Source organism: Amblyomma mixtum, chromosome 1 (genome assembly GCF_055824585.1).
Source record: "Amblyomma mixtum isolate Tamu chromosome 1, ASM5582458v1, whole genome shotgun sequence".
NCBI lineage: Eukaryota > Metazoa > Arthropoda > Arachnida > Ixodida > Ixodidae > Amblyomma > Amblyomma mixtum.
The window spans coordinates 307,347,463-307,363,239 of NC_143012.1; the positions used below are offsets into that span (position 1 = coordinate 307,347,463).

Consider the following 15,777-nt stretch of genomic DNA (forward strand, 5'->3'; position numbering starts at 1 on the left):
CCAGTGATGTCGGCTATCAGCCACACATATCAGCCAGCCAGCTAAGCCTATAGCTGCACGCCATTTTGGACAGTATATGCCTAGTTGCACGTCTTTTTCTTGTTTTGTTTTCTAAAGGCGTCTCTTGCTGTTCCAGCGCCATTGTGCAATTCCATCTGCATGGGATTTCGGTTACTCAAGCGTGCCGAAACGCCACACTTGTCACATGCTTCTAGCAAAAAAGAACCAGTGAAAAATGACACACAGGACCAGAGAAAGGCACATACGCACACACACACTCACATCTGGTCCTGCTTCTCGTTCTTCGCTGGTCCTTTTTTGCTATAACATGGACCAACTCACTCAACAATTCACGCTTGTCACTTGCTGTTTGTTGTGTGATGAAGCCTCCTCATGTGTGATACCACGTGATACACCTCCAGCGCTACCAATTGCACAGTGAAAGAAGCCGTGAAGACATTTCTTTTATAGAGCAGTCCTTCTTGCGACAGTCTCAAATTGGTGTGCATGAATTGAAGCATTTGAGGGAACTGCGAGAAATACTCATTGTCAGAAACGTTTCATCTTAAAATGAGATGACCATTTTCTAGTTTACCATCAAATAAATTTTACCTTCACACAAATGGTTTTTGTCAGTTTTGGGAGGACGTTCGAATTCGATATGCAGATAATGCGGACTTCTTTTTCCATTCCCTTGAAGTTCGAAGTATTGGGGTTTTAACTGTACTATTGTCCCACCGATTTCAATAATTCAAGCTCAGAAGAAACTGAAAATTTGTTATAATTATGCTGATTTAATATGTTCTATTTTGATGGGGCAAAGTTTCAGTTTGAATCAAGCAAGTTTGAAATAACCTGAACATAACTGGTGAAACATTCACAGTTTTTCATTTCATGTAGGTTTATGTTACATGCAGTTTTTGCGTGAAGACTGGAAAGGACATTGCGAAAATGAAACCAAAATGTGCAGTGAATGCAGGTGAAATCACCTAGCAAACATTTTCATTAAACTCCCATTACTTGAAGCCGTTAAAATGGAGAAATATTCCATGATCTCTCTGATAATGCTACTGCGGCCCACCATAATCAGCACCACGGCTCGCATGACACCACTGAGCGTTGGGTGCTGAGGATTCAGAGTTGCCTGCCTTTTCTGACGTACCCCTTCTCCTGCCCTAGGAAACAGACCCTGTCCTCACTTAGCCGGCACTTTTCGCCATCCCTTCTCCTGGCACACATCAGCCATCAGTGCCTATATCATGAACAACTGAGTGGCGACAAGGGGCATGCACTGGTTGTCTTGCATCTTCTTTGCTATGCCCTGTGCTTTTGCATTGCTTTTGAGCATGAACTGTTTAGTGTCACATGGCTGGATTCTACCAGAGACTGCTACGTTTACCTCTGGGAGACAGTGAAAACGTTTATTTAAATGACCCCTCATGTCTGGAGAGCCACGGGTGGCATCGAAGCATGGCGCATTTTGTCAGCCGCATTCGCCTGCTGCAAATTCGGCTTAATTTTAGGCAATGCAGCATTAGCTAATACATAAATAGTCGGCACATCAAGTTCATTATATCAAGGCCGACCGCTGCAACACCTTCGTTACATGGAGTTCACAAATACACATGCTTCAATGGGGGTGGCATTGGATAATCAAGAAACTTCGTGATATTGTGGAACTCACTACAAGGAGGTTTATTACGTCCATGTTTAACTGTATATATGTGTAATAAATAATAACATTAATAATAATACAGTCAAGCCCACTTATAACAATACTGGTTATAACAATATATTGGATATAACAATGGTCAGTCGTGGCACCATCAGCTTTGCCATGTGTTCTGTTGTAAAATAAACTGCTTATAGCAATGCTGTCAAGGCACATTATTGGTTATAACAATTAAATCTGGTAATTGAGTGTCAACCATTATAGAAAAAAACCGAGGAAATACTACAACCACACCAGCAAAACCATGCTTACAACACAAAAGCGCGCGCATGTGGGGCCGACAAAAGGACTGAGCTGGCGCAGCAACGCCACGAAAGCAAAAGAATCCGTGAATGCGTTCCCCTGAGCAAAAGGCCCATGCAGAAAAGAAAGTAGGGAGCATGGTAGGGAGCCTTGGCGGAACAGTCGATTATTAACGTTTCTGAGGGGTGCGCCGCTCGCAGAAAAAAATGCGCAGACGCATTTTTCTTTGTTTTTACACTCTGAGCTACGGCTGGCACCGGCAGTGCGTACGTTGTCCCATCTTCCGCTGTTCTTCGCTAACTTCCCCAAGGTCCCCGCTTCACAAATTTAATGCGTCCCAGGGGCAGGCGTCATCGCGTCAGGAGAGCTGCTGCATTGCTGCACTGGCTACGCACGCCATGCATACCCCCAATCAGTCGGTGCAGTGCGCATGTGTGCAGCCAGTGCGGTTTTTCTCACTTCAGCTGTCACCGCACCCTTAGTTCTGCATGCTTCTTGAATATCCCATAAGAATCACTTCCGGAAAGCCGGCTTGATTCCTGTGATGTGGAGGTGTGCGAAGCACGCGGTGGGGCAGTGATGGCGGTGCTTTGGTCATCAGTGAACGGTGAACACTGTTCCGGTTCCCTGAAGTTTGAATAAATGAGCTTTTACAGGTATTAGGACAATCAAACCCCTCCGGGTATTTACTGTCAGTAAATGCTCTGAAGTTTGTCATCTTTTTTTTCAGCACAACCCTGTTATAACAATTATTGGTTATAACAATGGTATTTCCATGGCACCTGAATATTGTTATAAGTGGGCTTGACTGTAATGCATTGTTAGCTGATGTTATGTAAGTGCTCACCGTCTGAGATTTATTTCAGCTCATTGAAGTTTTTTTTATCCCTTTTTTTTTTACTGAATAAATCCTGGCCCAGTTGAACTTTGTTCTTTGACTGGCCCGCAGGCAGCTGCAGACAACACGCAATCAGCTGCAGTACTTGCAGTCCTTGGTCGCCTCTTTTCAAGACGGTGGTGGTGACACAGCTGGGAGTGGCCCCGGAAGTGGTGCGTCATCTAGGTGAGTCACCTGTGTTCAGTGGCCATAGTTAAATGTTTTGCAGTATACTTGCCCACATACCGTATTTACCTGATTCTAATGCCACCTTTTTGGTTGGCATGGACGTCTTACCATTAATACAAAACCAAAACCTCACTAAGAACCGGGCTCTCAAACCGGAATTTTTCAAGTTTGGTTCAGGTTCAGGTTCATGTCTTTCGAGTTCATTTCCAGGTTCATCGCTGGGGTGACACTGCACTCCGGTTCAAACCGGTTCAGATGGGTTCAGACTAATTCAGGACAAAAAAAAAGTTGTATATGTGGGGTGGGTTTTAACGCAAGAGGGTTAATACCCTCATGTCGGAAAAAATTGTCCGGCAGCTGCGTTGGTGGCCATTTGAAGCCTCGCAGCCAGTTGCTCCAGTCACTCCAGCAATCTGGGTGGGCCGCCTAGGTAACATGACCTTGTGGCATCATCACAACTTGCCTATCAGATTGTGAGCAGATTGACCACCTTGAGTGAGCAAACTTGCAACTGCAGGTGGCAGCTAAATTAATGATTGATCGAAAGAAGTTATTCAGGAAGAGCAATTTGGGTCTCACAGGCCCCACTGGATGGCAGCACATGCCGTCATAAGGCAGTGGCACATCACCACTGCACCACTGTACAGGCCAGGGAGTGATAGGACTCCCAGCGATCTATGAATGTAAAGTTGAGAAGTCATACCCTTCACGGGAAGCTTAGTATCCCCTCCAGTTGTTTATAATAAACCTTGTTACACTGTTTACATTTCTTTATGACACTGACATACAAAATAAAAATGAAAAATTTGTGAGCAGAAAAAAAAAAGTATTTTTTTTTTTTGCTGATGCTGTTAATTCAGCAAACTCATGCAGGATTGTTTTGTCCTGCCACTGCTACTGATGACTCCAGCCTCTTACCATACCAGTCATGCTGTCACTCCTTTGCTTTTTGCTAATACAGAGTGTAGTATAATCTGCAGTTATGTTGCTGAAGTTGACTTTGGCATTATAGCCAGTGTTCAGGTATTGAAACCCACACAGCATGAGAGACTAAATTGGATTATATTTGCTGCTGGGCACTGCCTAATGGTGATTCGTGTGTACTGATGTCTTGCATGCCATTCTAAAGAAGAAGGCAAGCTATTGAAAACACCATTTTTTGCCATGCAGTGGTGAGGCTGACCAGCGAAAGGAGCAGCAGCAGCAGCAGCAGCGCCACAGCCTCCAGCAGCAGCTGCAGGAGCAACGGCTGCGTCTGTCTCTGCTGAGGCAGCAGCTGACGCCCAGCCAGCAGGCTCCAGCCAAGAATCAGCTGCGCGTCGCTCCCGAGGGCCCCCCGCAGCGTCTGCTGCCACAGCCCTCGAGCCCCAGGGGAGCACCCACAGAGGCTGCTGCGGCCCTCTCTCCGGCCAAGAAGGACAACGTTACCTTGCCAAAGAATCTCTACGATGCCACCAAGACCAGCAATCGCTCACATGTGAGTGACACGCCGGGGAACTTTCCGCACACTTCGTGCTGTTCTTGCCAGTCTGCCCTGTCGTTTTTTCTTTCTCTCTCTCTCTCTCTGACTTTCTCCCATGGAAGAGGATAGACAGGAGTGTTGACGTTGCTGATAAGAGTGCATGACTAGCACTTTTTTGAGGGTGGAGGATCCGGTAGATGGCATCGCAACGTAATCAGAGGCACATCTAGAACTCTCCCACATACCCTGACAGCACTTGCTGCTGCATTTCGTTTCACAGCAATGTTGACATGTGGCACGTCAACTGAATCATGTTGGCAAGAAGGGTGGTGGAAGACGCAGTGCTCACACAAAGATGCACCTGCGATTGATGGTCTGCCGATGGGAAGAGTGTAGGAAAACACTGAGTGGATGTCACTGCCATGGAATTCTCGGCATGTGTCGAATGCACTGCAGCACACCTGTATTCTCGCTCTTGTCTATCGCACTGGATGCCCTCTTCACACTTTTCTTCTTTTTTTCTCTCTTTTGGAGATTGTGTATTTTGCTTATATGTTTTCGTTAAACAGTGGAAAGTGTATGTTTTCATCATACTTTCAGTAGCTTGAACCCTAAAAAGAATGAAAATTGTTTCAAATTACATGGAGCTCTAATTAAGGGACTCTTTCTGAAAAAATACACTTCATGTTGATGGCATCAATGCGTCACTTTGAATAAACCAGATTTTAAAATTTTAGAGTCCATTCTTTTGTAGAGTGCATGCAAAGGGGATTGTGAAGTCGTTCGATATATTGCCTCTAGAGTTAACAGCCTATTATAAGCAGTTACATTGTGTTCAGCCCTAAAATGAAGATGGTTAAGGAAAGGTGGGTCAAGGGGCGTGCATAGATCTAGGTGCTCAGGGAGCCCAAAAAGCAGTCCGAGTTCTGCAGAATTGATATTGAGAACTCTGGCTGTCAGAGCACTGGAAGAGCAGGACTTGCTTTAAGCTTCGGAGGAATCAATTGTAGCATGTGTAACGCTTCTTGTGTTTCCCAGGATCACTCATCCTCCAACCTTGAGTCGTCGGGGCTGAGCCGCGACAAAGCCATCCTGGAAGAGCTTCTGCAGCAGGAGCGAAGCAAGCAGCTCCTCTCGTACTCCCACAATGAGGATGTGCGGAGCCCCAGCTCGTGTTCTGCCAGCTCGGAGCCCATAGACGGTACGCAGTGCGCACTGCACCCTTTGCATCAAGGCGATATTGAGGACAACTCCATGCAGTTTTAGCTCATAGTAACACTCATTTGTTTGACTTTTTGTGGCTCTGTCAACGTTCATTTGGCAGAAAAAGATGTGTGCATTCTTGAGAATTGTGGAGTTGAAAATGAAGTATTTTTTTCCTGTCATTTAATTCAAACTCATTATTACAACTTTGAAAGAATTACGGACACCGTGTCTTACTTCAGGTGCATTGTAGTGCAGTCTAGCCACAGAAATTCTCAAGCAAGAAAGGTACTTGGCATCATTGCAGTTTCCTAGCAAAAATGGCCTGAGGTAGCGATACCTGTACTGAATTTTTTTTTGCCTCTTCTAGCTGAAGGTTTATTAAAAATAAAAAAAAGCTAACCTGTGTGTGGAGCCAAGTGGCAGTCGAGTGGCCTCACTTGCGTTTGGTGTTCCTGAAGAATGTGCTTGATTGGAGGAGGCAGAAACAGGAATTTTTACTGCAAGTTGACTCGGAAAGGTTTCAACGGGCCAAAGAAGGGCCATTTTCCCGAAATAGAAGGAGAGCTTGCTGACTTCGTGCAACAACAGCAAGCCAACCATAGCCTTATGACTATGAAATTCTTGAAGGTTGGAGCTTTGCACCTGGCGAGGCAGAAAGGCCTAACAGCAACAGAGTTCAGAGCATCTGGATTTCAGACTTAATGAAAAGGTGTGGATTTTCATTTCAAAGGTGAAGAGGCATCTGCCAGAAAGGTGGTTGAGGCGATGGCAGCGTTTATTTCATTGCGACAAGTGAGAAGTGTCATTTCTTTATTGGAGTATAAAAGTCTCTTGCGCATTACATTTGAAGTCTTTGCGCTCGTTATAATACTCATTATAATCAAGTAAATACGGTAGTCAAACATTAAAAGGTTGATTTCACCTACTCTTGTGTCTGGTGAGCGGAGTAATACAGGATGCCGCAGACCATAGCTTGTTGTTATCATATTTTTTTTTTTTAATTGTATCCTACCATCGCCCAGCTCCTCACATTCAGTTAACCTGTTGAATGGTACGGCAAAACAGCGCTGACGGACGGGACGGAAGAAGATGAGACAAACACATGCGCTGTTGTCAGCGCATGTGTTTGTCTCATCTTCTTCCGTCCCGTCCATCAGCGCTGTTTTGCCGTACCATTCAACATGAACCAACCAGCCCGACTCAGCCCTCTCCTTGAATTCATTTCTTGTACATCGGGCACTTTCCTTTCCGCCTATTGCCTTTCAGCGCATGTGTTTGTCTCATCTTCTTCCGTCCCGTCTGTCGGCGCTGTTTTGCCGTACCATTCAACATGAACCAACCAGCCCGACTCAGCCCTCTCCTTCAGTTAACCTGCCTCCATCTCTTGTGGCCCTCTTTAGTTTTCTGTGTGTGCTGCTTTTTTTCTGATCCCTTGTTGCCTCACCCATTGCTGTGCTTCAGGGCCAGGAGGAAGTGTCATGGCCGGAGGGAACACAACAATCGCTGCCACGTGGGGAGGCTCCAGCACGCAGGAGAACTTGGAGGACGATGAAGATGATGATGAAGACAGGCAAGAGGGCAGCGTCGAGGCAGGCCATGACTCTGATGGTAAATGTGTACCTGCTTCCTGTTTTCTTAGTACAAAACAAAACGTCTTGCCCAGCACATGCAATAGGCTTATGAATACCCACCCATTGAAGACATCTGTCATGGTCTTCAGATTTTTCAGTGCAGACAGGGATAATCTAAAAGTCAGAATGGTCAATCAGCTTCTTTCATGAAGTTAAGTGCATTCAATTTTACTCACAAAGAAAGACCGTGCCTGCAGTAAGGCAGGAAAAAAACTTCTGCTTTGGAGCAAGGCAAATGTATGGCCAACATACACTCTTGCAAAGCCCATTTCATTGTTGCTGCATGTTCTTGCAGTCCTGCGGGACTGAGTAATGCTGCTATGTCAGCGCCACAATCATCTCTATGAGTCTATGTTTTGGGGCAACATCCAGCAAAGCGCATGATTTTGGATGGTTCAGTTTTCACAGACAAATGTGCACACTAAAATACTTGTCAGCATATATGCCGCTAAAAGTATGTTCATGGGGTGTGGCACATTCTTAAAGCTGTTGTGTACATTCGCTTGGAGTCACTACATAAACTGAGCTATTCTTGGACTCAGCATAAGCAAATCGGTACGTGCTTCTGCTGTCGTTTAATTTGCAGCAGTATGTGCAAACAAAATAAGGCAGGTCTATGAAGTTGTACGCGAGCATTCCACATTACAGGCCAAATTACTCTTGTCTAGAGCCAGTGGGTGGTGCCGTGTCAGTCAAAGAAAACAAAACTTTTCAGGCATGTTTTCAGGGGATGAACATGCCTCTCAGGTTCAGGGGCAAAGCATATGCATGAATGCAGTCACGTAAGTGTGCAGGCTGTACATGCGGGGGCACCACTCCTCAAATCCAACAGGTTCTGCTAGATTTTAAGGCCTTTTTGCAGAGTAACCAGTGTTTGTTCGACCACTGCAGCTTTAATAAGTGCTCCACAAGGGCTTTTTATAGGTGCACCTTCTCTGGATTTTTTCACCATGTTCTCTCTTGGCTGGGCTCTGAGTTTGTCTCTCTCACTCTTTCTGACGCGAAGGCAGCCACAGTGATGGGGAGAATGATGCAGCCTGTGCTATGCCGCCGCCTCTTCCTCGGAAGGATCGGCAGTCTACAGTTGTGGACGCAGCTACTGCCGCTCCGGGGCGCACAAACAATCGGCTGACCTTCATGCACGTACCCAGGGGTGAGACAGCTGCATTTTGTGTTTAATGACTTAACTGTGTGGCGGGAATTGCTTTGGCTGCTCACTGCTTTTTGCTCTTTAATCTTGACCCGCTTCAAACCTGCAAGCATGGTAGATGCCCACTGCTCACTACTGCACTGATTGATTTCGGGAGTATTGAGAAGTTGACCCAGCATATCAGGCAGCAATAAATGTACCAAAGCTATTAAGTGGCATCACCGATAAAATAAGAAACAATACCTAGAAGGCCTCTTTTAACAAAGTTTTGTCACTTTGTGCTTAATATGCATGCAGTTTGTACTTGAATACATTTGGTCTGGGTGTCACCTAGTGACTTTTGAAGAAGCGCTTGGTCGCCAGGGGATTCTAACATGTCTTCGATAAAGTAACTGCAGTGAAGCTTTTTTCTTTACTATAACATTTTACCTGTCGTCACATTCTCAACAGTGAACGGCACATATGGTGGAGGCGGCCAGTGGAGCAACTGGCAGGGTACCGCTGGCTACTCCGCTGCACCCGTGCAACGTCAGCAGTCTTCAACCGTCCAGGGGGAAATAGTAAGCATTGATGTCTGCACAGTTAAGAGTTTGCACTTATCTCTGTGAGTGGCTGGTCTTCACTTCCTGGCCTGCAGGTAATACACCAGAGTCTCTATGTTACAAATATCACAGGGTCGCAAAAAGGGTAGTGTGATTCAAAAGCGAACAGAATTTGTTTGCAGAAGGGTAGGAAATGCATTCATGCAGCTATGTTTGCAGTTGACGAGATTTATTTACGGCCGCGCATGTTGCTGATGGTGTGTACGGCACAACTGGCAATTGCGGTGATATGTGGGCCATGTGCCACCGCTCACTCGTGATATCGGCAATATATGGCCCGCGCACCGCCGCTCACTGCCCACAATGCGTTCTGTGCTACTGGTGATCGCACGTTAGTATCATCCATAGCAGCGAGGAAAAGGGTTCGAAACACCCAAAATTCTGCACATTGTATACAATGCATTCCTGTCAGGAAATTTTATAAATTCGTCAAATTCGTATCAACGGTGGTCATATCATCAAAGTTCTACTGTACACGAGCTTGGATTCGAGTAGAAGCAGAATAAACATACCTCTTCTTGCAGTGCTTTTCGTGGTATCGTTGGAGCTTGTTTGGCAACGGAAAACAGAGTTATTGCCAAGAAATCTGGAATAAAAGTTGTAGCATTTTTTCCGTCGCTCAACCTGCTAACTCTCTCGAATTTCGACCGAACTTTCCAATTGTGTGTACAGGATCTTATCTGTCCCGAAAATTGTCCTCAACTTTGTTCAAAGTCATCTTCTCCAGGGGAAAGAAAAGAAAACAGTGCACGCAATATTATGCAGCCATAATTACTAGCACGTCCATGTTGGCAAAAGTTTGGTTTTCAAAAATAAACAATGTATTTCTGTCGTTAATCCACGGTTTGGGAGCAGCCATGCTCAATTTTCGCTTGGTTTAGAGTGCTTCTATGAGCTCTTACAGTGCATTTCCAGGCATTTCACTGTTTTTCTTGCAATCATTGGGAAGTGTTGCGTGAATATGAAAGACAGGCAAAGAGGATTCAATTTTGAAGGCATGATGGCTGCCCGAAATTGTCAGCGTTGAAACAGGATATTTGGAACAGGCAAGGGTCAGTCATATTACCGTATTTACCCAATTCCAACGCGCACCTTTTTTCGGGGAAAATACGTCTCAAAATCGCATGCGCGTTGGATTCGAGTGCAAACCGAAACTGCCCCATAGCTGCCCATCGTCATCGCCATTATACGATGTGGGAGCTCACTAACTGCTGGAAACATGGGAGCACGTTTGCTCGTCGTTTTCTGCGTCGCAGGAGCAGTTTTCAACCGGTGTGGCGCTTGTCATTGGTCGCGTGCTCAGCGACCACGGACCGCGTTCACGACGACGGTATCCCGTGCACTGCCGCGGGCGGACGCCTCATCACTGCCGTTGCACGATCAAGATACGCGGTTCGAAGAATATGTTGATGAAACAACGGTTGTCGGAAACGCGTCATTTCGGCGGTAAAGTTCCAAAAACGATGAGACTCCTTTCTGTTTTGCGGCCGACTCTCTGACAGAGATTACATCGTCCGCAGGCGGGGCACGCCGCGCCGCTGACGAGGTCGTGCATCATGCCGATCTCACAGATAACAGCGCTCCCGCGCCCGTTTTTACAGTCGAAGATCTTTATCTTTCGCTCAGACGCACTGACGAAGTCATGGATGCTCCTCAAGAAGCATCGCCGTTGCCGCAGTTACGCCTAGCAGCAGACGAACCTCCCGTAACCGGAGCTCTCCGCTTGCGCTTGGGGCGTCTTCCTTTATACTGATGCTTTGTCAGGAAATTGCGTGAGCGAAAATCTCGTTTCTCAGTCACATCCATAGCGGAGATAGGAGAAAAACCCGGGCAGAAGCGTTGGTTCACGTCTCGGTGGCGGCAGAACGAAGAAAGAGCGTCTGCGCCCGACCGTGCGGTGGAATGCTCGTAGCCAATGGAACGGCTCCGATCGTACCACGTGATTTGAAGGGCCAGTCGCGACGCTCGACTCGGGCGTGAAACGATCTTTTTTTTCGTATTTTTATCAAGAATGCGCCGCTGCCGAAGTGGCTTCTCGTAGACCATGTCGTAGACGATGGGTAGGCCTACTTCCCCGCGAATATTCAAGAGCGGGCGACGCCGTGGAGCGAAATGCCGCGTTCCCGAAATTCGGTCAAATTCGCACTTTCGCGAGCCACCGCGAGTGCTTTAATAGTATTTTTTACTAACTTCCCATTGATTATTGGCTTTGATTTTTTTACACATAAAAGAAGAGGCTTGGGGGAATACAAAACGCAAGAAAATACAAAATCGACTTTATCGAAAAAAATCGCGGTTTTTTCACCCGCATCTCCCCTTAATATATAAAAACGGTTGCAAATTATTTTCATTCGGGGAAGTCACATGCACGTTAGAAGCGGGGCTTGTAGTTTTTTTTTTTTTCATTACCAATATCGGGCGCGCGTTAGAATCGGGGCTTGAAAATTTTTTTTTTTTTGGTGCCGTAAATTGGGTGCGCGTTGGAATCGGGGGCGCGTTGGAATTGGGTAAATACGGTAGTCAGCATGAAGCAAAGACGACAGCATTTGCGGGCAGCCCGCATTGTTGCATGCATTGTCCGTGACAGTATGGAAGAACCCTCGGAAATACAGTGCAACCTTGATTATGCGTCCCCTGCTGATGTGACGACTCATATTTTACGACAAATTGGCGTGGCTTTGGTGAACTCTTCTTAGAGATAATGTACTAAAAGTCTCGATTATATGACATAAAATTATACGCTCCTCATATAATCATACGACGGTGAATGGGAACCATTCGAAATGAAAGAGGCTGATGGAGCATTTTATTGGCAGTCGTCATGTCTCCCCAAGTCATTCTGAGTTGAAAATAAGGTGAAGACATGCTTGCATAATGATGCAAACCAACGCACAGTTGCGTGCATCGACGGTTGTGGTTATGGCATTCTGATCCCCCTCTTCATGTGACTGTTCTTGCACAACGAATGCACCAGCTACATCTGTTATCAAGATATAAATTTTTGCTAATACAGTTCTTTTGCGTTCCGCATAATAAATATATCCCTCAAGTTTTTGGAAATTTAAAAAAAAAATGGATTCATTGTACAGGTAAATACGGTGAACTGTACTTTTTTTTGTTTTTACCTGCAAATGCTTGACTGATAGTAATCATTGAAGAGATTAGTAATTCTTGCTGGCAGCAGTAGGCAGGGTACATAATGTTGGCCAAATGTTTAGGGGAATCCCCCAAGGTGGAGTAGATTTGTAATAAGGGAGTAATTACTCATTGACGTCCACCCGAGCGCAGCCATACGGCTACAAAGGAAAGCTATACAGCTTTCTCAGAAACTTCGTAGTTAAAGAAAAATTCGTCCTGGTCCGGGGTTCGAACCCGGGACCACCGCTACACCGGAGCAGTCGCTCTACCAATTGAGCTAACCAGGACGGACCAGGACGAATTTTTCTTTAACTACGGAGTTTCTGAGAAAGCTGTATAGCTTTCCTTTGTAGCCGTATGGCTGCGCTCGGGTGGACGTCAATGAGTAATTACTCCCTTGGTACATAATGTTGTATGCGAAAAAAATTCCGATTCCTGGGTGTCTTAACCATGGACCCCGTAGCCCTCGAACAGGATGGACTGCCATTGTTTCTTTCTTCGTCATCTTCCTCTGTGAATGGCTCCAGGTGTCGCCTGACGACAGCGGGTACCAGTGTGATCGGTTTCCTGGTGGGGCTCCCAGCCTGATGATGGTGCCAGGATGGCACCAGCTCTCGCATAATCTGATCCAGCAGCTGGAGAACACCAACACTGTCTACCAGTCAATCCTGCAAGAGCAGCAGGCATTGGCAACTTCTGCGGCGGCCGTCTCCCCAGGTGAAGCCCAGAGCTGGCATGCAAGCGCTTCGCTTTCCTAGTCTTCTCTTTGCCGTGCAAGAATAGTACGAGGGGGTACCCAAAAGAAACCGGACTAAATTTTTTGGTCGGCAAAGCTTCTGTGGTACCGCGTTTTGCCACTAGGAGCGCATAGAACGAACATTCCAGAGTCAGTAAGCCGAGTGCCGTCGTTGAAGGAGGTCAGACTAGTTTAGGCAGAGTTCTAGAGTGACGACTGTTTTGTGTGAATGTCGTTTTTGCAATGGCTGATTTTCGTGAACAGCGTGCGCCGGTGAAATTCTGATTTTTGCTCGGAAAAAGTTGAATGGAAACTCTTGAAATATTAAGAAAGACGTACAAGGACGATGCTATGGGGACAACTCAAGTGTTCCTGAATCAAAGCAACAATCATGCCAATGGAAAACTTCAAATTCACCTCGCCTCAAGAAAGCTCGTCAGGTGAAACCAAACCTCAAAACAATGCTGATTTGTTTTTTCGACGTGAGAGGAGTCGTCCATTGAGAATTTGTTCCGCAGGGTCACACAGTTAGCCAGGCTTTCTGCTTGGATGTTTTGAAAAGATTGGGCAACAGTGTGCGGTGGAAGCGGCCAGATTTGTGGCGGTCGGGTGGCTGGTTTTTCCATCATGGCAATGCCCCTGCTCACACAGCCCTGTCTCTACGACAATTTTGGACCAAAAATGGCATGACCCCTATTCCTCAACCCTCATACTCTCCCGACTTTGCCCTGTGCTACTTTCTTTGTTTCCTAGAATGAAAAAATAGGTGAATGGAAAGCGTTTCGCTGATGTTGCTGAGGTGAAGAAAAAAACGACGGAAGCACTGTCAAGCGTCGCAAAAGATGAATTTAAACAATGTTTTGAAAAATGGAATGAAGGATTCGACAAGCGTATCATTGCAAGTGGGGAATACTTTGAAGGAGATTGAAGGTCTGTGCTTAAAATGTGAACAAATAAGTTCGAACAAAAATAAGTCCGGTTTCTTTTGGGTACCCCCTCGTATAGTAGCTGCCACTGCTCATCTCATGTAGTCACCCTTTTACTTTACCCAATACCTGCTTCAAGTTTTTTTTTGCATATTGTGTTAGTGGAGTGCTAGTTTCTTGGTGAGCATATGTGCCAGTAGCCGTGCTTTGTTGCACGTGCACAATGCAGTCATATCAAAGCTACCTTTCATACTGAGGCACTGGAAAGTGCACAGCAGAATTCAGTTTCTTGCTTTCATTTGACTGATGTTGCAGGTATGTCATTCTAGTGGGTCTTTAATTTAAGGGTGTTGACATAATTCTAGCACTGCGTTAGGTCCTATAAATTCACTTATAAAATTAGGGGCGTTCAAGTATTGAAGCTGTCTAGCGGAAAATGAATTAGAAGAAAAAAAATGCTTTCGACTATCAAATCGAATATCTGTTCAGTGTAAAAAAAAAAAGATTTCACAGAAAGGGAAGTATGTAAATGTTGTTCTTATTTTTTTTTTTCAAAATAGTGTGTGGTCTTCGCAACCGAAATAAACCTAGACTGATCCAGCACCATTAAAAAAAAACACGGTGCCCATAGAAATGTATGCTGTTTGATTGGGCAACATCACAATATTCAACCAGTACTGTGGCCATACAAAATGAGCTGCAAAACAAAACAAAACGCGACCATCAACTGAATATGACATGATGGGTAGTAAAACCTCAAGAAACATCCTAATTAAAATAACTGTTGAAAATTCGAAAATTTAGTTAAGCCTTATGAGGAGGCTCCACCGCTCAAACAATGAAAACATTGTGAGGAGTACGCAGTTTCACTGTGCTAGAAGAACAGCGCGGGTGTAAGCAAGGCGAACGCACATTGGTGTAGGAACAGCGAGACTGCTTCCAAAGAGAAAAAAAAGTTACCAGCGATGCATCAGTCGCTGTCTGAAGGCGGCGTACAGTTGGATTCGGACAGCTGGCGGCAAAGCTCAGAAACAGAAACTATGCGGCCAAGCTATTGTTTTGGACGACTGTTTTGGACGAGCAAAATACTATACGATTGCTAGTGAATAGTCGAGGATTTTCTAATGTTCGGAAATTCTCGAGTATCGATTTCGTTTATGTCACCTCTTTCATGTCACCTCCTGTTTAGTCGTTTGTTTTGTATGGACATTTGAGCACCATACCATTTATTGTCACAAACTTTATGCTTTGTCACCAAAATGTCCTTATGATAGCTACAAGTTGACAGCTGTCTGATTTGAAGATTAGAAAACGCATGCAGCAATTTGACAAGCCTCATTCACTTGAACTGGCCTTTCAGTTTTTTCTTAATTTTATTTTCTGTTTAGTAAAGGCTTGGGGAAAGAGAAGAGTGGCATCGCAGCACAGCGCTTCTGTTCACATATGCCTTTGCTCACTTGTTCTTTTTCTTCTTTGCGAGACTAAGGGTTGAAACATGAATTGCAGGTTCCCACCTACGAATGCCGAGTGCAGACGCCCTTCAGCACTATGCCATTCAGCAGCAACTGCTTCTGAGCATCATTCATTGTTACCAGCTCCTCAGCATCCAGCAGGTGGAGATCAGCCAGCTTCAACAGGCTGTTCACCAGGTGTGAAAACTCTGCCTCCACGTTACTGAATTTGAACAGAAGTCAGTACTATTACTAAATTTCAAAAACTCGTAAAACATATTTGGACTATAGTGGGATACAACTCAAGAAGGAAGCTGCTTTTCCCTTGAAAAGGCCCCCTTCTAGCCAATGGCATCGGCTGATTCTCATGAGCCTGCTTTAGAGCGTCAATGCAGGGAGTGGTGGATAAGAGTGTACAGTTCCCTGCCTCCATC

The 15,777-nt window shown here is 45.5% G+C and overlaps 1 protein-coding gene across 1 annotated transcript in view; it reads left to right on the plus strand.

Annotated features, from left to right (window-relative positions):
* The window catches only part of LOC149372337 (uncharacterized), a 63,009-nt gene that overhangs the window by 22,492 nt on the left and 24,740 nt on the right, over positions 1–15,777 (plus strand). Inside the window, exons 14-21 of the mRNA XM_089566804.1 lie at positions 2,925–3,038; positions 4,212–4,518; positions 5,542–5,704; positions 7,171–7,317; positions 8,347–8,493; positions 8,941–9,050; positions 12,758–12,947; positions 15,399–15,541. Coding sequence (XP_089422930.1) covers positions 2,925–3,038; positions 4,212–4,518; positions 5,542–5,704; positions 7,171–7,317; positions 8,347–8,493; positions 8,941–9,050; positions 12,758–12,947; positions 15,399–15,541 — 1,321 coding nt within the window. The remainder of the gene's footprint in view (positions 1–2,924; positions 3,039–4,211; positions 4,519–5,541; positions 5,705–7,170; positions 7,318–8,346; positions 8,494–8,940; positions 9,051–12,757; positions 12,948–15,398; positions 15,542–15,777) is intronic.